Here is a 24,967-nt window from a genome sequence, read left to right on the forward strand (position 1 = left end):
CAAAACAAAGAAGGGAAGAACACACACACACACACACCCCACCACCACCACCACCACCACCACCACCACCACAACCACCACCACCACCAACAACAAAATAACAGAAATTAACAATCAATGGCCATTAATATCTATCCATATCAATGGACTCAATTCTCCAATAAAAAGACACAGGCTAACAGAATAGATGCAAAAACTGGATCCATCCTGCTGCATAAGAGACACACTTCAACATCAAAGACAGACACTACCTCATTGAAAAGAATCGGAAAAAATATTTTTCAAGCAAATGAACCCAAGAAGCAAGCTGGTGTAACCATTCTAATATCTAACAAAATAGACTTCAAATCAAAATTAATCAAAAGAGATGGGGAAGGACAATTCATACTCTTCAAAGGCAAGACCCACCAAGATATCTTTCAATTCTGAACATCTATGCCCCAAACAAAGGACACCCACATTTGTACAGGAAACACTATAAAGCTTAAATCACACATTGACCCCTCCCACAGTGATACTGGGAGACTTCAGTACTCAACTCTCAATGGACAGGTTATCCAAACAAAAACTAAACAGAGAAATACTGGAGCTAACAGACATTATGAACCAAATTGACCTAACAGATATCTACAGAACATTTCACCCAAACACAAAAGAACACACTTTATTCTCAGCACCTCATGGAACCTTCTCCAAAACTGACCACATACTTGGTCACAAAGCAAATCTCAACAGACACAATAAAATTGAAATAACCCCCTGCATCCTATCAGACCATCACGAATTGAAATTGGATTTCAACAAAGAACACCTATAATAAACTCATGGAAACTGAATGACTGCTGGGATAGGGGAGAAGTAGAGAAATAAATCAGAGACTTCTGAGGACTCAATGAGAATGAATACACAACATACCCAAACTTATTGGACACAATGAAAATGGCTCTGGGAGGAAAGTTCATAGCACTAAGTGCTACACAAAGAAATTGGAGAGTTCTCATATTAGTAACTTAGCAGCACATCTGAAATCCCTAGAACAAAAAGAAGCAAGCTCACCCAAGAGAAGTAGACGGCAGGAAATAATCAAATTCAGGGCTGAAATCAATACAAGAGAAGCAAGAGAACAATACAAAGAATCAATGAGACAAAGAGTTGGTTCTTCTAGTAAATCAACAAGATAGATAAACTCTCATCCAAGCTAACTAAAATATGGAGAGAGAATATTCAAACTAACAAAATCAGAAACAAAAAAGGGGGTATAACAACAGAAAGTGAGGAAATCCAAAGAATCATTAGGTCATACATTTAAAAAATTGGAAAATCTAAAGGAAATGGATAATTTTCTCAACAGATACCACTTACCAAAAAGTTAAATCAACATTAGCTAAACAATTTAAGAAACCTATAGCCCCCAGTGAAATAGAACCAGTCATTAAAACTCTCCCACATAAAAAAGTATAAAATAAAAAAAATAAAAAAATAAAAAAGCCCATGGTCAGACAGTTTTGTTGTTTATTAGAGAGTCTGCCACAGGCAACCCATAGATCTGGAATCCTTCACCATATCAAATTTAAATTTAAAAATAATTTTACATACTCATAACTAAATGTAGCTACTGATACTTTTAAAACTATATATGCATTTTCTTTATTTGAAATAAAAGTTTAAAGTGGTAATTCTGAATGCAGTGAAGTTGCTTGGAAACCACATTTGCCACTGCCATTAGCATGCCTGCTATGGGGAGAGCCACCAGGGAAAACAGATGAATACTGACATCAATGGTAATCATCCAAAGTGCACTTATAGGCCTTTATTATATTATGAAGTCATTATTAATACATTATTGTCTAAAAGATACATTTTATGTTTATTTACTCTGTGAGGTTGGTGAGCTCCATTAGGTCAGAGTGGAGTGCTGGGTCCCTTGGAGCTGCCTGGTATGGGTGCTCGGAACACAACTCTGACCCTCTGTAAGAGTATCGAGTGCCTTATCTGCTGAGCCATCTCTGCAGTCTCAACTCATTGTTATTTTTAGTAATGACTGAAGATCATACTTAATAGCAATCATTGATTATAACACCTTTTCAATAAACACAGATGGCATCTGTAATTCCTTCCTTTTCCTAGGTTATGATTATTCAGGTTATATGTTCTCAAATATAAGCCTTTAGCCCAAGAGTAAATGGTCTCTACTTATATTTTGTACATCTTTTTTATTTTTCTATTTATTTTGCTGTAGTACAATAACTATAAAATTAAATTGATCATTTATCAAAATGCTATCACTCAGATGTTCTGAAGTGGAAACGCATGGTAGCAAAGTAAAAGTTGATCTTCCAACTGACACTAAAGAAAAACTGAAAATTCATAGAGAACAGTATGAGAGCGAAAGAGAACAGAGCAGGGGTAGAGGCATGGTCAGCGGTTAGAAGGTCCCCTTGCAGAGGACCGGCTGCAGCTCCCAGCACCCTCATCAGGTGAGTCACAACCACCTGTTATCTGGGTCCAAAGGCACCTTATTACATGGTATACAAAAACTCTCCTCTCCTCTCTCTCTCTCTCTCTCTCTCTCTCTCTCTCTCTCTCTTTCTCTCTCTCTCTCTCTCTCTCTCTCTCTCTCTCACACACACACACACACACGTTTAGAAAATCCTTAAAAACCAAGAGCAGGAAGGATAATTATAACGATTTTAACTCCACAGGGTCATTGGTGCTAACAAGATTATGGCCCAGCTCGGAGCGGAAAGAAAGCCTGTGTCTAACAAATGACCACAATTGTTTTTCCCATGAAGAAGGAGCAGCAAAGCTATGAGGAGTGTAGTAATCTTTTAAATTTAAGAGCAAGGAAGGTTAAAAAAATATTCCTAGCAAGAAGTGAGAGGGCAGATGTCAGAACTGAGATGCTATTAGTAATTGTTTTATGGTAAGCATTAATGAGGAGTGTATCCTGCATGAGGTACTGTGATAAGCACTTTGTCTGAATTACTTCATTTTACCTTTAGTTATTTTTTCATGTGTTCTAAAATTATGACACAAATGAATTAAGTAATTTACCCAAGAACATAGAATAAATAAGTGGTGACTTTTGGATTAGAGTCCAAGGAGGCTGCTGTTGGCAGCCTAGTCATTAAAGCCATTGCATGCTTAGTGCATTGCATGGGCAAATGGCCACCATGAGTCCAGATGTTCTACATTCAGTGCACTGCGTCAGCAGTCAGCCACTGTGGGCCCAGGCGCCCACATGCTTACTGCACTGCATCAGCAGACAGCCACTGTGAGTCCAGGTGCCCACACGCTTAGTCCACTGCATGGACAGATGGTCAATCTGAGTTCAGACACCCACAGGGACTGTCACGAACTTCTGACGAATGTTAGAAACTCTTCTACAGTTAAACAGGCCTGGGTTTGAACTCCAGTTCTGTCACTTGGATTTTGGGCAAACTTACCCCTCTTGAGGTTGAGATTTCCCACCCTTCAAAGGAGATACAATCTACCCTGTGGTGGCTAGCAGGATAATGGCAGACTTCTAGGAGATACCGGGATGTCTGGACATGTGGAGTTGCCCTTCCACAGAGATGGTGGCAATGCACACCTTCTTTCCTGATGCCTCACATCATAAGATGAAGCGCCTCCTTTCTTTTTTCATTTGTCTTCAGACCTTGACTGTCTATTACCTTATTTTTGTCCTGTGTATCCACCTCCCCAGGGGCCATAAACTTCAGCAGAAGGGCTAGACACTTGGGGCTCCTATGCCGGGTAGTCAGGTGCAAGGGTGTCATCTCTTCTAGATCCTTCTGCATCCAGTTTGCTCTGCGTGTAAGCAAGAGTTTCATAAAGCGGTAATTTCCCTAGATGAAAACAAGAAAGAAGAGATTAAAAAGAATTTACTTTGTGGCCAGTTTGTAAATACCTTTGAAATGTTCTCAGTAATTTTAACTACCTTCATACAGTATACCATGCAGAAAAGTTAGTAAAAGGGGAAAAATATCACTACACTAGACAGTGATTGCTTTGTGTTTTCCTGCTTCTCTTGATCACTTTTGAACAACCATACAACTTATATAGTGGCTATCCGACACTTACTGGGGGTGTAACAGGTTTTATTAGCCAGACTGTTATTGCTAGGTGTTTAGAATGTTAGTCTGCTGTTGCTGGGCATGTAGACACTAAGGCATTAAACTGTAAGTATCTGTTATAGAAAATACTTTAACACATTGTTTTGTACTTAGTTTTCTCCTTTATCACGAAAGTAGATTACCAAGAGCCAAATTTGGGGTTAAGTTTGTATACTGTATAGTTTGTGGGTATTTTCCAAGTTACTATCTAGTAGCACCGATATGTACAGCATTGACTGATTGCCCCAATAGGGTGTTATGTATAACACATACTCTCTATATGATCTTTTCAATGCCATCTCCCTCACAGACTGTAAGCTTCAGGAGGCAAGGCTGTGTTTCATTGGCTACTGTACCCAGTATAATCCCTGGTACAAACTAAGTATTTGATAAGATAGATGATGGACTGAGCATAAAGAGATAACTCCTGTATTTTTGCTTTCACTTAAAAATTATAGCTGCTATGTGAGATAATATGAGTAAAAAGTCTTAATTCTCAAATAACCTGCCCTAGCTTCTTTAGGCTTCATTGATCCAGCTTTGTTAGCAGAGCACAAGACTAGCCTGGCTTCGATTTTACTCTATCAGCTCTGAGAAGGAAGACATGAAAAGTTCCTCAAGAGGGCGCCCTACTCTAAGCTTCCTCAAGAGGACGCCGTGCTCTAAGCGCCGTCAAGAGGGCGCCCTACTCTAAATTTCCTGCCATCTTTCCTTTAAGAATAAAAAATTGCTCAGAAAAAAAAAATCGGCATGACACTATATACCAAAAAAAAAAAAAAAAGTTTGACCTTTCTGAGCATAATGTTTCAAATATTACAGAATAATTCAGTATAACCTTTTAGAGATGTTCAACCAGACATTTTGGTTGTGGAATCAGTAAATAGGAGGTAGAAGGAAAGTCACACAGTTAACAGCAGTGACCAGTAGGCACATACAAGGTTCCTGGCATAGTTATGTTTCCTGTTATTCTTGGGACTCAAGTTTCACTAGCCACATGGTATATACCAGTAATAGCTGCTCCTTTATTCATGCAACAAACATTTGTTAAGCCTTGTTATGAAGCAGGCAATTAGGACAGAGTTTTTGACACAAATCTCTTGGTTGTGCCACACTAACTTGGGGTGGAAAATGTCTACAGATTAAAGTACCCTGCATCTCATGTGTGAACCAGAGGCAACAACAGTGCACAGAATTGTTCCACATGTGAAATGAGGCAAATAGTATGTGAAGAGTACTCAAAACACTGCGCTAGGATTATGCATGGCTTTCCAAAGACTGGGTTTCTCATCAAACCTGGATCTTATCAAGACTAGTGTGGCCAGCAAGACAAATGCAGATGGTGAGGGGAGTGAAGAACGGCTGGTGATAAAGGGCTGGTGATAATGGCAGAAAGGTCTGATCATCAATATTTATAGTGCAGCTGGTGATTAAGGAGAGCGCCAAAAGCAAAGACAGCTGGGGGGTAGAAATAATGGCTTCTCTGTTTTTCTCACGCTAAGGAACAGGTCCGCTAGTGCTCTACCTGCTGGGAACAGCCACTCCTCTCACTCTTCCCATTTCAGACCCCGCCCCTCAGAAATCCTGCCAAGGGTCAGCTCCTCCCCCCAGAGCGGCTCAAAATCATGCCTGTAGGGTGTTTAAGACCTGATTGCCAGACCTGCCTCGTGATTCCTCTCCTGGTTTTCTGAGAGTCACCTGAGAGTTGCTTTGCTGTTTATCGAGGGCGGATTTATTAATCTGGTCTGATTTGGCTTATTGCATCAGCAGAGGGACCCAATAACCGGGAATCCAACACTTGTCACAGCCCACAGATTACACCACAGGGCCGAGAGGAATCTGACTAGTGCTCTGGGGAGGACTCAGCTCTGTGAACAGACGCTCTAGTTCTGGGAGACAGAGTCCGGTCAGGTATTCTATATGACAGCTGGGGCCAGATACAATATAATTCACTTGGGCCGATGTCAAGCTCCTGGGTCTCATTAGCAAGCATTTATTAAATGTCAATTATATGCAGACTCGATCTCTGCAAATAAGCAGAGGACCACAGAACTTTCAGAACTAAGATGAGAAGGGTTGGGTACGTGGTTCAGTGTTGAAGTGCATACAGAAGAACTCGGGTCTAATTCCCAGTAGGGAAGAGAACAGTCAATTTCTTTTTAAACTTTTCATTTTGTGTGTGTGCATGTGCTATATGTGTGGGTATGGATTTGTGTACATGTACACATGTATTTTTGGTGCCTAAGCATGTGTACATGTATGTGTGTGTTTATGTGAAAAACACTGCTGTTTTATAAGCATGCATATAGTTATTTAATCTGAGTAATAATGATATAAGGATTTTGAGTAAATCACTTTGATATTTTGCATTTACATTTTTACTTTAAGAAAACGTAACAGGGATTGGGAATATGAATCAGGTGCTAAAGTGCCCTGCAAGCAAGAGAACCTGAGTTTGATTCCCAGCACCCGCTACCCTCCACAAACTGAATATGGAGGCTTGCTTCTGCAATCCCTGGGGAGGTGGAAACAGGAGGATCCCTGGGGCTTACTGGCTGGCCATCTAGATGAATTAACCAACTGAGTTCCTGGTTTAGTGTGAGACTCTGTCTCAAAATTTGGGTGGGAAGTGATTAAGAAAGACACCTGATATTGACCTCTGGCTTCAACATGCATGTACACACATGGGCATGCACACCTGTGTACACCTATGCATACCACAAATATGTACATACATGTACACCTCCATACACATACAGAATAAGATATAACAATTATAGGCAATGGTCTTTTGTGTGTTCAACTCCTTTTCTCCCTCTTTGGAGAGTGCCATACTGACCTGGGTGTTTCTCGATTAATTTTTTACATTTTATTTCATAGAAAAATGTAATTTCATAATCTGTAAGGTGCTATCTTTATAGAATAGTTCTATCTGAGTCACTGTCCAACTCTGACTCAGAGAAATAAAGGTTTCTCCAGGTTGCTCTGGTCCACGGATCTGCACTGGAGAAGCATCTTGCTCTAGGAATGGCATTCATTCCCTCTAAAGGAAGACTCAGCGCACTCTTCACTTTCCCAGTCACTGCTATGATGAATTGCTTTGTGCAGATCTCCTGGTGAGTGTACAAGAACTTCTGGGCTCTCTTGAAGAGCAGCTCCAATTTGCATTCCTAACAGAAACACGAGAATTCTTGTTTTTTGACAACTTTTTCCCACTTGGTTTTGTCAAAGTACTGACTTTGGCCAATCCAATTGGTACACAGTGCTGTTTTGACCATAAATTTAATCTGCACTTCCTTAGCTGAGGTGGACTATTTTGTTGGCTATTAGTTTCTTCTTTTGTTGGTATCATTTTGTGTTGTTTGCTAATTTGGAAGCTCAGCTATTTGTCTTTCTTACTGGGATATTTTTACATACTTTGGACATCAATCTTTTTGCTTTCCTTAGGTTCTTTGACTAAGAATGAGTTAATATGCAGAATTATATTAGCTCCCTTGCCCTTTATCTTTTATTTATTCCTCTTTATTTGTTCAATTTGTTCTTTGATAATCTCATACACATATTTAGTACATCACTCTTACTTTCTTTCCTCTCTTCTTTTACCTCTCTGTCAACACTCACCCCTCCCTACAGGTCTTCTTCCCATTCATTCCTTTTTGTTTTGCTTTGTTTTGTGACTCAGTGATTTTACCAGGATCATCTGGTAATGTGATCCACTGGTTTAGAAATATCATGGTACCAACCTGAACCCTAAATATTAATGTGTATACCTATAGGTAACAATACTCTTCACCTTTTTTTTAAATTTATTTATTTATTTATTATGTATACAATATTCTGTCTGTGTGTATGTCTCCAGGCCAGAAGAGGGCACCAGACGTCATTACAGATGGCTGTGAGCCACCATGTGGTTGCTGGGAATTGAACTCAGGACCTTGGGAAGAGCAGGCAATGCTCTTAACCACTGCGCCATCTCTCCAGCCCCAATACTCTTCACCTTAATCACAGAAGTTTTTCCTTGCAGTGAACTCTGAATACTGCAGAGACTCATGAACATTCAAGATGTTTAGAATAAATGATGGTTGAATGCCTGGCCCTGGACATCTATATATCTTCTCTAAGGCTGAGAGAATATTAGAGAAGAGAGTGCAGAAAGAATGTACGAACCAGAAGATAGGAAGTAGAGCTGGGAAGTGCTGTTTTCGGGCATGACATAGCTATTACAAAGAATTTCATAGTGGCTGTGGTAGACTGCAGTGAGCCTGCCAACAGCCAATCATGGATCAGGGAGGGGCTCCTGGCCCTGGTCCTCTCTACTGAACTACTGGCATCTGACGGATTGAGGAACAGTCCTTGCTTTCAGTTGTGAACCAAATGGTATTGACTTTTCTTTAACATTCAGTTTCTTCATATAGTTTGCTTTTATTTACAAGTAGATTAATAATAATATTATTATTACTATTTTTTAATCAGTACTATTACTATTGAGATAGAGTCTTTGCAATATAGTCCTGGTGGACCTGAAACTCACTATGTAGACCAGATTGGACTCAAATGCATGGTTATCCATGTACAATTCCTAGTTTTCAAGTGGATTTGAAAAAAGCTTCTTTGTTACTGGTTTTCATTGCTTGTATTTTTTTCTACTCACCCTTTGGTTGGATTCCACATAGCTCTAGTCTAGTCTAAGAAACCACCCAATGGCATTCTCTCTTGGAGTATTGACTTCTATGTTGCTAGGGATAATAAAGTGACAGTCATTCAACTAATGGGCAGCTTTCTGGTCCTGAGTTTGGTCTTTGTCCTGTTCTTCCCAGCTCTTCAAGCACCATTCTCTAGAGCTGTAGACCAATCTTAGAGAATCCTGAACTTCTAAGTGTATTCCTTGCTTCAGTAAAAATACAGAGGCTTTTCAATCACTCAAGAGGAAATTCCAGAGCAAGACGAGGCTAAAAATCGTATTTTTTATGACTTCCGTCTGGTAGTAGTTAAGAGTGTTATCATAAACTTCTTAAAACACTTGGGACCCTCATTCCACAAGTCCTCTCACAAGGCTACCATGTTCTCTTTATTGGGCCATTGCACACCTTGGCCATTTGCCTTCTCCTCAGTTGAAGCACTGACACTTCAATGCCTTTGGTTTTGCCACATTTAGAGATACTGAAAAGGTAGATGATTTCCCAAAAACATACTTTGGGACCTACACATTTCCTCCCATTGACCTCTGAATTCTTGCTCCCTCTGCATGGCACCAGCACTCCTATTTACCACTGAACTTGAGGAGAAAATGTCTGTTCACGGACAAACACAAATGATCATATTTTGGTCCATTTATAAGTTAGTATATAATTTTGTCCTGGAAATATATAACTATATTTATAATAGCAAATATAAATGTAGAGAAGGCATTCTGTCACATTTCATTCTAAATGTTAACAACATTAGATTAAAATGCATTATTTTATATGGAAATGGAAATAGAAACATTTGTTATTAATTATAATGATATCCTTATAATTACATATTTATAAAAATTCAAGGCATTTGCCATATTAAGTTTGAAAAAGAAACTACCCCTAGGAAGTATATAGGTCACAATTTTCAGTCATCAGTGAAACACTTCTATAATGGTTGAAATGCAAATGAGCTTTGGAAGTACCACAGTCGTATCAGGAGCGGTGTAAACCCTGATCCTGGGTAAAAAGCTTTCACCCTGCTTCACTGGGATCACTTCTCAAGTTAATCTTGAAGTGAACAGTCTTAAAAATGAGATAATATCACCACTGGGACTTTGCTTTATGCTTTGGACACTTGCTTTACGCTTACTAAAAGTTGCCGAGTTTCAAAGTGCAGTATTCCTGAGATATCTTGCAAACTCCACTACGGGCTGTTCACTTGTGTAATCTGCATCACATCTATAGCATTTGAAAACAAGGGAAGTCAATGCAAACAAGCACGTGTGCATGCTGCTTGCTATGCCATTAATGGAAAAGCTTTTGATCTCTTAGGGAGTCTTGTGTATTCTGACGGTATCCCCAGTCAACGTTACCTTCAAGAACGGTAAAAATAAAGCCCAGAACAGACGAGAGTAAAAGGGTTTAAAATGCTGATGTAGCTTTCTTGAAAAACAGGAACGGACCCTGCACTGTCCTCCTCAGGAGGGGGAATGGGACGTCTCCCTGACATTATGTCCAAGTAGCGAGTAAAGGGGTGTAAAGGACTCCTGTTAATGAATCTGAAAGGTGAGAAACAGGATTGAGAGAAGATGCCCAAACAGGGCTTTGTGCTTCTCTCCTTCCTCCCTGGGCAGGAGAAGGAGAGGTAAGAACCATGACACTGCAGTGGGATGAGAGGCGCATGCTTGTCGCTGTGAAGCCAGAGTCTCCAAAGCAGGAGGAAGTGGTGAGAGGAATGAGGAGCTTTCAGGTTCACACAGAATTTTAGATGGCGGCACTGGGTGTTTATATGGTTGAGACACATGTGAGCAGCTGCTTGAAAGTATTATCCAGCAGCACCCAGCCTACTGGACTGGGAACACAAACCCCGTGGTAGCCTGCCTTGTCTAATGTGAAGACAAATACTGCACATAGCTGCTGGCCATTGTCTGAGGCAAAGCTCTTGGCTTCATGGTGCTTTTGTTCACAAAATTTCCCCTAAAGGCTATGGCCTATTTTAATGATGGTTTGGTTTAGTCAAAGCCTGATGCTATCCATTGAGAGAGGCAGCAATTGCAGAACTACAAGGAAAACTCTGGAAAGCTAACTGACTAGAAAGGCTATTCAGGCCAGTAGGCTAAGATGAAAATCATTGCTCCTACTTCAGGCAATAAGGACTGGTCATACTTAGAGCAGTTCTTGGCCTGTTGTCAATGCTATAGTGATAAGGTCTGCCATGTGGGAGACTATAGATGCTGGATTAAATACACTCTCCTCTGGTGCTGCAAATCATGGGAACACATTCTTGCTGATAATCAGACAGCCTTATAGTTTGTGTTGATGCATACAATAAGGGCCTGTTCTCTAAGAGGAGCAACTGGAATCAACATGACAAACAAGTTAGATCACTAAAGTCATTAGTCTTTCAGTATTTGGATCCATCATTGCACTAGATATGGGGATGAATCCATCATTATAGACTGGGCATAAAGTAAAATGTATGTATGTTTGTGATGTGGAAGACATCACTGTATATGGGACACGTGTCTGTTTCTTGTCAAGTTAGATTGTTTTTCTCATGGTGAAGAAGGCCAAGTTAATAGAACATTGCATCTGCCTACTCTTGGGAAAGACTTCTGAAATATGCTCTTGGACCCATCATCCATCTTACCACTGTAGACACATCTCAGATCATAATGATACTGTTTCATCAACTTGTCTTACTTTAACTACAAGAAGTCCTTGATTTGGCTTCATGTTTTGGGTTTTGAAACCATCTGTGGTCTGCCTATAGTATACCATTTTTCAGGAAGGCCATACAGCAATGAACCAACAGTTAGAGGACATTTGATTGATACTTTTCTTTTTCCCCCACCATCATCAGCTATCTGGGATTATTGAGAGCTGTGATACTTGAAAATCAATTAATAAATACCTCTAGTATTATTTCTTGTTTGCTCCTGGCCTATAACCCAAACATGACTACTGAATGCGCCCTCCCCTAGAGATTTCCTTTCCTGTGGGAGATGATAAAAACAAACGTGGTTGGGGATTATATATAACTATTTTTAAAAAACTGTCATTCTATCCTATTCTTTGTCAATTAAGTTGTTTTTTTCTTCCTAAAAGCCATTTCAGGTTGGTTTTGATGGACATATCCTTTAGTGACCAAAAAGATTAAAGATTCAAAATGTATTCTGGATTATTAATCTGGATTAATTTGTTCAAGTAATATGATTCCGGATTAAAAATACACAATGTCCACAGGAATGAGTGTCCTGCACATTGATCCCATAGCATTGCAAATTATCATTGTAAATGTGTTCCATATACACACATCCTTCTAGATGGACGGTACATGTGGAGGTGGTTAGAAAGAAGGTGAAGTTATATCTATTAATGTGGGACTTACGGGCTGATGAGATGGCTCAGTGTGCTAATGGCACTTGCTTTCAACCCCACTGACTTGAATTCAATCCCTGGAACTCACATGATGGGAGAAGAAAATCAACTTCCAAGCTAGCTTCTGACCTGCCCCAGCACAGGTGTGAAGGTCAAGGGACAATTTGTGAGAGTTGGCTGTGCTGGGGCACTTATCCATAAGTGGACAACATTTTTAGAAAAAGACAGGACTCACTAATTTTGTTACTAAAGGGAAAGGCAACTTCAGGACTTGGGAAGGACCTCTGTGGACAGAGACTGCTGTTCTGCCCTGTACCATGGTTGTTCAGTCCCAAAGAAACACAGAAGTCTACATTAATTATAAACGGGTTAGCCTATTAGTTTAGGTTGCTTATTAACTAATTCTTACATCTTAAATTAACCCATAATTCTTGTCTGTGTTAGCTACATGGCTTGGTACCTTTTATCAGCGAGGCATTCTCATTGTGTCCTTTGTATCTGGGGATGACTGCAGACTCAGCCTTTCCTCTTCTCAAAATTCTCCTATACTTCCTGCCTGGTCACCCGACCTATACTTCCTGCCTGGCCACTGGCCAATCAGCGTTTTATTAAACCAATACAAGTGATAAATCTTTACAGGGTACAAGACCATTGTCCCACAGCAGACCTCAAATTGTGAAGGTTCAGGGACAGGAGATCAACTAGTACTCTAACTTTTGGATCTAGTGCTGGATTCTAACAAAATGAAGAAGGCTTGCACATTAAACAAACTTATAGAAGTAAGTGGAGGCTAGTCCGACCTACTGGGGAGTTTGCCACCCCCGCCCATGTACAAATAAATATTCCTATCAATGTTGGTAGTTCCTATTCTTTTGCTATGATTGATGTCATCAGTGGGAGGTCCTCAGCAATACCCAACAACATGGATCTGTTCAATGCATAGATCCATTTACATGCAAAGGGATGGGCACACCCCTTTTTAATCTAATGAACACAAATCAATATGCTCTCCCTGATGCATGAGAAGCCTTAGTGCAAGTCGTATGTGCTAACTGAAGCTGCAGTGCCTGTGATACTGACTTGCAACTCTTACGTGTTTGCATACAGAACAGAGTAGAGTAGGCCAGGACAGATTCCTTTGGCGGGGGGGAGGTGGCTGTGATGCCAAAATTCACCATTAAATTCCCTTCCCTGGGCGATGACAAATGATAAACTGGCTTTGGTTTATATTCTGGATGTCTGAAGTAAGTTATACTACCTCTTATGGTACTTATTCACAGTTGACTTAGTCAGACATAGGAGTGTGGATCACTTTTTACCTGGGCAACTTTCCAGGATGAGGTCATGCCTTCATACTGGTTAAAATGAAATGGAGGACCCCTAAAGTTCAGTGTTGCTCAGCTGCAATGGAAGCTCAGTGTGCATAGCATCCATCTGGCTCTCCAACTCTTTCAGGTTTCTTAGGGGCAAAGTAAACCATTGTAAACACAGAAGCTCAGGCTTTCTGCTGTGTTATGAATAATAAACTCCTTGGTCTAAGCTCTGGAGTCTAATGTTTACTTTATATGTCCATATAACCATAAGAGACCAACCTGCTAGCTTGCATATGGGGCAAAATCAAATCTGAGACCCTCTTTACAATTCAATATTATTCTTACAGGGTAAGAAGATACAGATATGACTAAATAGGTAGACAGTCTACAATGATATAAGGAGCATAAAACCAATTTATCTAGTATTTAAAGTATTCAATTATTATTTTTGAAATGAAAGTACATAAACTGGAAATATGACCCATTACATCCTACTTGGATGAAAACATAATTTCAGTGTATACATAAATAGTTCTGTAAAATGAAAGCCAATATGTTTTTAACCTAAACCAGGAGATTACCACCAGCATACAAAGCAGAGACTATAAACGCTTCTTTCTGTCCTTGGACAATCTTTCTGTCTCAGCTGATTTAAGTGTCTGCTTGTATTTTGGTTTCTTGGCCTTTAGAGTGAATTTTTATAGGACAGGAAGGCAAATAGTTATAAAAATCAAGTTACTGAGAGATATGAGTTCACTGAGCTCTGGAAATGAGATTGAATCTGCATTGTTTTTCCCAGTGGCAGTCATGGTCTCTCCTTTAAACTTCTGATGGTCAAGTTCAAAAACTGTGCTTTATGAAAGAGATTTCTAATTGTTCATGATGGTAAGTGTACCACTAGCGTGCCATCTTGAGCAAATCTTTGGAAACATTTAAAAAGTTATTTGACAATCCTAAGCAAAGGCTAAGAAGGATGCTTCAGAGGCAGACTCTGAGCCTTATTTGCTATTTTCCAAGTTTAAGATGCTCATCCATCTGGCAGAGCAGCTAGACCATACATCAGCCAAGAACATCTCTCCGGAAAGAGGATTTGACTGAAGGAAAAGCAACATCTTTGATTGCTCTATGGATGAACTCTTCTAATATTTCTCCCTACTGCCTCCTCCAAGCCTTGGCTCCATCTACTAACTGGGTTTCCATAGGAATAGACAGTGCTATCAAGTGTCACATAGTCAAACAGCACAAGAGAAAAAATGTTACTGTACTATATATATATATATATATATGTATATGTATACATATTTATATATATATATCTCAAGCCTCCACTTATATTTCCTTTGAGAACTGTCTATTCACACATACACACACACACACACATGCTTGTCTTCTCTATGAAAGAAAATTATGGAAAGATTCCTTTATTCTGAGATTTCTCACCCAATGCCAGGCTTTTTCATGTGTTTTTTTCTGAACGATGACAGTGGTTTTATTTAGATTATTAGTCTCCTCAGCAGACATAATTTTATCTATAGAAAACTAACAAAAATAAATACTAAAAAAGTACACAAGACTGTGATGATTGTTTTCAGGAAGGCAGTTCTATTGTGCTTGTGGTGCTCCCTCATTTATTCAGAGTGACACTTTAAAATGGCACAGCCTTTAAAATTAGTTTCATAGCTAGCTTATCATGACATTTTCATACCTATGTATCATTTTACTTTGATCTCATTCCTTCTCCTTCCCAGGTCCTTGGCTCTCCTCTCCCTCCTTCTCCAGCTAGATGCCTGTCTTTCTTCATATAGCTCTGGCTTCTGTTTTCTTATTACATGTATTCTATTGCCCTCTGCACTTCCCGCCTTCCTTGAGATTGCTTCTTCTCCTCTCATGATCCCCTTTCTCATTTCCTAAAATTCTCTCTCTCTCTCCCTCCCAGTTTTAAATCAAGGTTTTATAAACGAGAGAAAACACGTGGTATTTGTCTTCCTGAATTTTGGCTTGTTTTAATTAGTGATTTCAAGTTGTATCCATTTTCCTACAAATGCCACAATTTCATTTTTTTATAGCTGAATACAATTTCATTGTGTGTACGGAACATATCATCTCTATCCATTCATCTGCTCAAAGACATCTAGGCTGAATCTACTTCCTGGCTACTGTGAATAATCAGGAACAAATATCAACATACAATTATTCCTATAAACAGTTAACCAGAGTCATTTGGATACATCCCCAAGTAGAGTTGGGTGATATGGTATTTCTATATTTAGTTTTTTTTAAAAAAAGAGTTATTTTATTATTTATGAGTATGTGGGTGTTTGACACATATGTACATGTGCCCGTGGAATCTGGTCTAAGAAGTCATTGGATCCCTTAAAGATAGAGTTACAAAATCCCTTAAAGATAGAGTTACAGATAGTTGTGAGCCATCTGACATGGAGGTTAGGAATTGACCTGTGGTCCTCTGGAAAAGCATCAACCATTCTTTAATGACTGAGCCATTTCTATAGCTCCCATTTTCAGTTTTTTTGAGAGACTTTCATACAGATTTCATTATATAATGGATTCATTTTCACCAATGAATAAAAAAGGCTGCCCGCCCCTACTACCTTACTAGCATTGTGCTGTTGCTGGCTTGATTTGTTTTTGATGACAGCCATTCTGACTAAGGAGAGATGAAATTATAAAGCAGTTTTAATTTGCATTTTCCTAATGGATAAAGGTGTTAAGCATTTTCAAATATTTATTGGCCACTATATTATTTTATTTTTAAGTCTGTGTATGCACATGTGTCTTGTGTGTGGTTGTATGTATGTGAGTGCAGCTGCCAACAGAGGCCAGAAGAGAGCACATTGGATCCCTGCAGCTACAGGCGGTTTTGAGTTTATATGTGCTGGGAACCAAACTCCCATCTTCTATGAGAGCTGCTTGAGCTCTTACCCACTGAACCAATTCTCAAGCCTCCACTTGTATTTCTTCTGAGAGCTGTCTATTCACTTGATTAGTCCATTTACTACTGACTGGATGGCTGGGCTTTTCTATGTTGGCTTCAGAACATCAACAGGGTAGGCACATTACAGCTCTTGTTATGTGCTTACCACATGTACCTTTCACATTGGCACAGGAGATAAGGTTTGTCCATATGTAAATGTTATTCTTTACTATAGTACAATGGCATCAGTCCTCTGACAGCAATAACTCTTTGGAGGGCTCCTGTGCATCACTGAGGCGTCAGCAAAGCTTCTTAGGGAAAGCAATGCCTGAGCTGCATCCTAAGCCATGTAAAATAAAAAGAAAGATGGATATGGAACGACACTGTGAATAGGGACAGGGAGTCATTAGAAGGAAAGCTTTAAGTAGTTAGTGTGTACGCTGACTGAATTATCTTTATGAAATAGCATCTCTAGATCACCCTAAGGTTGGACATCAGTATGCTGGGATGAATTATAGATACACCAGGAAAAGAAATACAGACTAGAAACTATGCTCTCGGGGTAAGGGAAAATAATATTGAGTGATTGTTAAGGAAGTGAAACTATAAACACTAAGGGTTTTGTTTTGTTTGTATGTGTGTATGTTGTAAGCATAAGAGTGTGCAGGTACATGAGCCCACACATAGGCATGTGGAAGACAGAGGAAGACATTAGGCTTATTTTCAAATTGCTCTCTGCCTTATTCCCTTCAAACAGGGTCTCTCACAGAACCTGAAATTTGTAGTTTTGACTAGGCTGGCTCCTACCCACCAAATGCTGGGGTTTCAGGCACATCCACCCACATGCGTGCCAGGCCTTTTTTGAAAAGAAAAACAAACAACAACAGCAAAACGTGGGTTCTGGGGATTCAACCTTGAGTCCGTGCGTTTGTGCAGACAGTACCTTTACTCCATGAGCAATCTCCCAAGCCACCACACATACTGAATTTTAAAGAAGCTGGAAAGCATGGATCTTCTGCCTCTTAGAACCATTCAAACTGCCAAAGCAAAGGAAGCTGGGTGAGCTTTACATGATAATCAACCCTCATCTGTCATGTGCAGAATGAACTCAGAGAAACCTAGGTGGTACCTTTGAGTGTGAGGGTGACCTGGCTGAGACTCACTCTAATGTCACTTTCTCCCTTAAATTCTTCAATACTGCTAGAGAAGACTCAGAGAAAAAGTCTAAACTTGGAGCCCAGCATTCCTGCTGCTTACCATCAATGCCTGCTTACTTTTCTTGCCATCAGTTTCCTGGGTCCCTTGTCATGAGGAAAGCAGCCTGGCTAACTGCAGATCCTCATCTCTCCCTTAGCTCCTCCAACCCCAACTGCACAGTCTCTTCCCCAGGTCTTCAGCAGACCCTGCTGCAGCTCCCCTCTCCCCATTCATCCTGTTATCCCAGCTCCCACATACAGCAGGTTTTCTCTGGGAAACTGCCAGCCAAGCATGACAGAGAAGTAAGCAGGCCAGCTAAGTAGGTGGGTGAGTTTCAGATCTCACCCTTCCTCCTCTCCTCCATATTCAACCCTTCGGTCTCACCTCCAGCTCTGTAGACTACCTGTTGTGGCCTCTCCTCACATTCCCAGGGGACTAAACAGATCCTTCTGGAACAGCCTGCTTTCCTACCTCCTGTGAATTTCCTCAACGACCCCCCACCACAACCAGCCCATCCCCATTTGTAAGTGGCAGCTCCCAACACCTAGGAACATGTTTTTACCGGGGAGTTCTTGAACCCAGAAGAATTTCCTACAAGGCAACACACAGCCACCACATTCTCCTAAGAACCAGAGAGGGTAACAGAAACCAAGTGGGTGGAGAGGAAACACCCAACAAAGACAAGACCAGTTATCAGCACCTAGAATTACAATCTTCCTAAACTCAGATGCTTCTATGCCAGCATAAATATGTCTCCACTAGAGCCTAGCAATTCTCCTAGAGTATACCCTGAGAAATCCAACATAGCTGAAGCACAAGACAAAGATCATAAAACAGCCTTTATGAATATGATATGAGGTCTTAAAGAAGAAAGGAATAAATTCCTTAAAGAAATCTATGAAAACAGAACCAGTGAAAGGAAATTAATAAGACATTTTAAGACCTGAAAGTAGACATAGAATCAATAAAGAAAACCCAAACCGAGAGAAATTTGGAAATGAAAAATTTAGGAACTTTAACAGAAACCTCAGAGGCAAGTTTTACCAGCAGAATACAAGAAATGGAAGTGAGAATCTCAGGCATGGAAGACATGAAAAAAGAAATGGATACCTCAGTCAAATAAAATGTTGATTCTAAAAAAAATCATGGCACAAAACATTCAGAAAATCTGGGACACTATGAAAAGTCTAAATCTAAGAATAACAGAAATAGCAGAAGGAGAAGAATCCCAGATCAAAGGCACAGAAAATATTTTTAACAAAATCATGGGAGAAAATTCTCCTAACCTAAAGGAGATGCCTATCAAGGTACAAGGTACAAGAACACCAAATAGACTAGTTCAGAAAACAAGTCCCCTTGGCAGATAATAATCAAAATACCGAAGCACAAAAACCAAGAAAAAAAATACTATAAGCTGCAAGGAGAAAAGAACAGGCAACATGTAAAGGCAGACATGTTAGAATAACATCTGAGTTCTCAATGGAGACTCTAAAAGACAGAAGGGCCTGGACAATTGTTCTACAGACTCTAAGAGACCACAGATGCCAGCCCAGACTACTATTCCCAGCAAAACTCTCAATTACAATAGATGGAGAAAATATGACATTCTGGGCTGGAGATATAGTTCAGGAGTTAAGAGCACTGGCTGTTCTTCCAGAGGACCTGAGTTCAACTCCCAGTACCCACATGGCAGCTCACAACTATCTATAACTCCTGTTTCGGGGGATCCAACATTCTCATAGGCATACATGCAGGCAAATACCAATGTACATAAAATAAAATAAATTATTTAAAAAATATGACATTCCATAATAAGACTAAATTTAAGCAGTATCTATCGACCAGTACAGAAGGAAAACTCCAACCTAAAGATGTTAAGCAAAGCCAAGGAAAGACAAGAAATAAACAATTTCAGGTCAACTGAATGAGGGAAAGGACACACATACTACCACAACAAAATAACAGAAATTGATAAATACTGCTTATAGACACCTCTCAATATCACTGGTCTCAAATACCCCAATAAAAAGACATAGACTAACAGGATGAACAAAAACAAACAAGCAAACAAAACAGGATCCATCCTTCTGCTGCATCCAAGAAGTACACCTTAACACACCAAGGATAGACATCACTTCAGGGCAAAAGGATGGAAAAAGATATTCTAAGCAAATGGGCCTATGAAGCAAGAAGATGGTATAGTCATTTTAATATCTGACTAGATTTCAAACCAAAACTAATCAGAAGAGATAGGAAAGGACAATACATATTCATCAAAGGAAAATCCCACCAAGAGAGCATTGCAATTCCTAACATCACTGCACCAAACACAAGGGCACCAAAGTTCATAAAAGAAATCCAGCAACAGCCTAAACCACAGATTGACCCGCACACACAACAGACAGGTCATCCAGACAAAAACTGAATAAAGAAATGCTGGAGCTAACAGAAGTTATAAACAAAATGGATTTAACAGATATTTACAGAACAGTTTACCCAAACACAAAAGAATATATTTTCTTCTCAGAAACTTATAGAACTTTCCTAGAAATCGACAACATGCTCAGACACAATGCAAGTCTCAACAGATACAAGAAAATGGAAATAACACCCTGCATTCTATCTGACCACCACGGATTAAAACTGGATATCAACAACAACAGAGACAACAGAAAGCTTACAAACTCTTAGAAACTGAACAACTCACTACTGAGTGAAAAAAGGGTCAAGACAGAAATTAAGAAAGAAATCAAAGACTCTCTTGAATCGAATGAAAATGAATACACAATACACTCAAACTTATAGGACACATAGAAGGTGATTCTAAGGCGCAAGTTCATAGCATTGTCTACATGAGAGAGAGAAACACACACACACACACACACACACACACACACACACACACAGAGAGAGAGAGAGAGAGAGAGAGAGAGAGAGAGAGAGAGAGAACTCTCCTTCTAGTAACTTAACAGCACACCTGGAAGCTCTAGAGCAAAAAGAAGAAATCACAGGCTGGAAAGACGGCTCACAGGTTAAGAGCACTGGCTGCTCTTCCAGAGGTCCTAAGTTCAGTTCTCAGCAGATATAATGATATCTGCTGCCCTCTTCTGGCATTAAGGCATATATGTAGGCAGAACACTGTATATATAATAAATAGATAAAATCTTAAAAATATCAGACCCAAAAGAAGATGACAAGAAAAAAATCAATCTTATTGCTGTGATCGATAGAATAAAACCCAAAAGAACAATACAAAGACTCAAAGAAGAGTGACAAGCCCTTATCCAAATTAACTAAAAGACAAAGAGAAAATATATAAATTAACAAGGTTAAAAAATGAAAAGGAGGACATAACATATCCAAGGAAATCCAGACATAAGGACAAATCATAAGGACATACTTTAAAAACTGGTACTCACTAAATTGGAAACTCAAAAGGAAATGTATAATTTTCTTGATAGGTATCAGTTACCAAAGTTAAATCAAGATCAGATAAGCAATTTACACAGACCTATAACCTCAGTGAAATAGCAGTCATTGAAAGTCTCACACCAACTCCCCTCAAAAGCCCAGAATTCTTCCAGACTTTTGAAGACTTAACGCCAACAGTCCTCTAATTAGTCCACAAGACAGAAAGAAAATGAATATTGCCAAATTTGTTTTATGAGGCCATAGTTACCTTGACACCCAAACCACATAAAGACCCCAAAAGAAAAAGAATTACTGAAGAATTACTGCTCAGTTTTCCTTATGAACATAAATGCAAAAATAGCCAATAAAATGCTTGCAAACAAAATCCAAGAACATATCAAAAAGTACTGCTACCATAATCAAGTAGGCTTCATCCCAGAGATGCAGGGATGCTGCAACAGATGTAAATCAATAAATATTACCTACCATATAAACAAACTAAAAGACATAAACCACACGATCATCTCATTAGATATAGAAAAAGCCTTCGACAAAATCAAATACCCCTTCATGATAAGTCCCAACGAGATTAGGGATACAAGGGACATACCTCAACATGATAAAGGTAGTTTATGAAAGGTTTTCAGTTTTGTGAGGTCCCATTTATTAATTGTCAATCTTAGTGCCTGTGTTACAGGTGTTCTGTTCAGGAAGTTGTCTCCTGTGCTCATGTGTTCAAGGCTATTTCCCACTTTCTCTTCTATCAGGTTCAGTGTGACTGGATTAATGTTGAGGTCTTTGATCCACTTGAACTTGAGTTTTGTACAGGGTGACAGATATGCATCTATTTGTATTTTTCTACATGCTGACATCCAGTTATTCCAGCAACATTTGTTGAAGATGCTTTCATTTTTGGGCATATGCCCAAAGGATGCTCAATCATACCACAAGGACAATTGCTCAAATATGTTCATAGCAGCTTTATTCATAATAGCCAGAACCTGGAAGCAACCTAGATGCCCCTCAACAGAAGAATAAATACAGTGTGGTACATTTACACAATGGAATATTATTCAGATGTTAAAAACAAATGATTGGCTTAGGAAATCTGAAGGCAAATTGATAGAACTGGAAAAAAAAAACTATCCTGAGTGAGGTAACTCAGATTCAGAAAGACAAACATGGTATATACTCACACAAAGCATAACCATGCTATAATCTACAAACCCAGTGAGGTTAGGTGTTGTGGAATATCAGTTTAATATGAGTTACATTCATCTATGCTGTGAAATATTTGTTTAATGATGCAAAGATGTGTTGGATGCTTTTATGTTACATTTGTTTAATTCTGTGAAGCTGTGTTACTTTGCCTGTCTAAAACAACTGATTGGTCTATTAAAGAGCTAAATGGCCAATAGTTAGACAGAAGAGTGAGATAGGTGGGGCTGTCAGGCAGAGAGGATAAATAGGAGGAAAAATCTAGAGAGAAGAGGGAGGAACAAGAAAAGGAGGAGAGGAGGAAGTCAAGGGCCAGCCACACAGCCACACAGCTAGCCAAAGAGTAAGAAGTAAAGAAAGATATATAGACTAAGAAAGGTAAAAAGCTCAGAGGCAAAATACAGTTAAAGAGAAATGGGATAATTTAAGTTAGAAAATCAGGCTAAAAACAAGCCCAGCTAAGGCTGGGCATTCATAAGTAAGAATAAGTTTCCGTGTATTTATTTGGGAACTGGGTGGTGGGCCCCCAAAGAATAAAACAAAACAAAACAAAAACCAAACAAACAACAAAAAAACCCAACTACAGCTAGGTAACAAGGCAGGCCCAAGAGGGCACACATGGATCTCCCTGGAAATAGAAGAGATCTAGTTGGTGGACTGGGAGCAGGTGAAGATGGAAACAGGAGGGACTGGGTCGGGGAAGAGTACTGAAAGAGATGACTGGAAGGGGGTGCATTTCAGGACTCCTACATGCAAGGGAAACTCCTACAAATATACAAGGATAACCCAGCTAAGACTCCTAGCAATAGTGGCTATCTCCTATGATCAGATTGCTGTCTACCCCAATTGTCATCAGCAAGCCCTCATCCAACAACTGATGGAAACAGATGCAGAGCCCCACAGACTAACATAAGGCTAAACTTGGGGAATCTTGATGAAGAGATGGAGGAAGGATTGTAGGAGCCAGAGGGGACAAGGATATCACATGAAAATCCACTATTATTCTAAAAGGAAAAAATGTAGCAAGAAAATGACTCGTAATGACATTCGGTTATCTGTATTCATAGACCAATACCCTGCACAGCCATCATCAGAGAAGCTTCCTCTTGGAGCAAATGGGCAAGAAATACGGAGACCCACAGCTAGATATTATGCAAAGAGTGAAAGACCTTAAAACACTTAGCCCTAAACTGGATGTTTCCATCAAATCCCTCCCCTCAGGACTCAGGGAACCTTACAGAAGAGAAAGCAGAAAACAAGACCCTTTAAATCAACATGATCAATGCACATATGACCTCACAAAAACTGAGGCAGCATGCACAGGGCCTACATGGGTCTGCACCTGTTATGATTCTAGAGCTAAAAGGAAAGTGGACATATGTCCTACCCAGAGGCTATCTCCAACTGTTAACCACTTGCAAAGGAAACTCTAGCTTCCTCCAAGGGAATCTCACTGGGGAAACAAACTATTCTTAAGGGTTGGGCTGCATATCCAGCAGCAGATGGTCAACAGAAAATGAACTCAATTATTAGAATATTATTTTCAGATGGGTTACTTTTGTTCATGCTGTGTTTGATTAACTGCAAAGCTGTGATTCTTTGTCTAAAACACTTGATTGATGGGGAAGCCTTGTTAACCAATTGTCTTTAAGAGGTGGGACCAAGTTAGGATGTGGCTTTCTGGGATCTGGAGAAAAACCCAGGTGCTCTCTCTGTGGTTCCCTCACCGCACAGTTGAGCTTGGACTTCTTGTTCCTGTTTTGTGAGTTTTTCCCATTATAATAAATAATATAATTGTTTATCTTTTAGCTAGCCTGGTTATTTCCCGAATGGAGTTAACTTCTATGATGGTCTTAATAAGGAGATGAATGGCCAATAGTGAGGAGCAAGGATAGGCGGCGCTGGCAGGCAGAGAGTTAAATAAAGAGGAGCAAGGGAACAAGGAGAGGAGGACATCAGAGGTCTGCCTCCCTGACAGTCACGGAGTAAGAGGGAAAGAAAAATATACAGAAGTAAGAAAGATAAAAGCCCAGAGGGAAAAGGAAGTTGGGATAACATAAGATAAGAAAAGTTGGCTAGAAACAAGTCAAGCTAAGGCCGGGCATTCATAACTAAGACTAAGCCTCTGTGTGAGATTTATTTGGGAGCTGGGTGGTGGGCCCCTCAAAAAGCCGAAAGAGTAAAACATCACACAACACCCAATGGTATTTTTGGAGGTACCCTGTCTGTCTCATAATGCCATGTCAGGGCTCTTTTTCTTTTTAATTTTTTCTTCTTATTTCTATTTTATCTATATAATTTTTTCTTCTTTTTACCTTAAAGGTACTTTGTGTATATATTATGGCTTCCAGTTTAGTGTTTTTATGGGATTCCTAAATATGCAAAACAGTAGGTCTCTGTTTCTTGAGTCTCTTCTTGGACCTCATTTCCTTCTGTGTGTTCTGTCCAGTTCCAATGTGTTTGTTTTTGGATTTTCTTATTTATTGTATTTTATTAGTCCAAGGAGGCTTGTTTGCTTTCTGGTGGGAGACAGAGGGAGTGTGGGTGGGAGTGGAGGTAGGGAGGACCTGGGAAGAGTGGAGGAAAGGGAAACCATGATGGGCATATATTATGTGAGAAAGAATCTATTTTTGACACAATGGAAAATGTGTCACCACGTCCCTCTATCTACAAAACCCTCTGAATTCCGTACTGTCCCTCATATGTCAACTACCACACCCAGCCTTT

The 24,967-nt window shown here is 39.7% G+C and overlaps 1 protein-coding gene across 3 annotated transcripts in view; it reads right to left on the minus strand.

The window, feature by feature from the left end:
* Positions 1 to 24,967, minus strand: part of Invs (inversin) — a 160,992-nt gene that overhangs the window by 58,196 nt on the left and 77,829 nt on the right. For all 3 annotated transcript variants that reach the window (XM_087897127.1, XM_087897129.1, XM_087897128.1), the window contains one exon: positions 3,675 to 3,848. In XM_087897127.1, the coding sequence (XP_087753253.1) occupies positions 3,675 to 3,848 (174 nt within the window). The remainder of the gene's footprint in view (positions 1 to 3,674; positions 3,849 to 24,967) is intronic.

This window comes from Myodes glareolus, chromosome 16 (assembly GCF_982192425.1).
Source record: "Myodes glareolus chromosome 16, mMyoGla1.1, whole genome shotgun sequence".
Lineage (NCBI taxonomy): Eukaryota > Metazoa > Chordata > Mammalia > Rodentia > Cricetidae > Myodes > Myodes glareolus.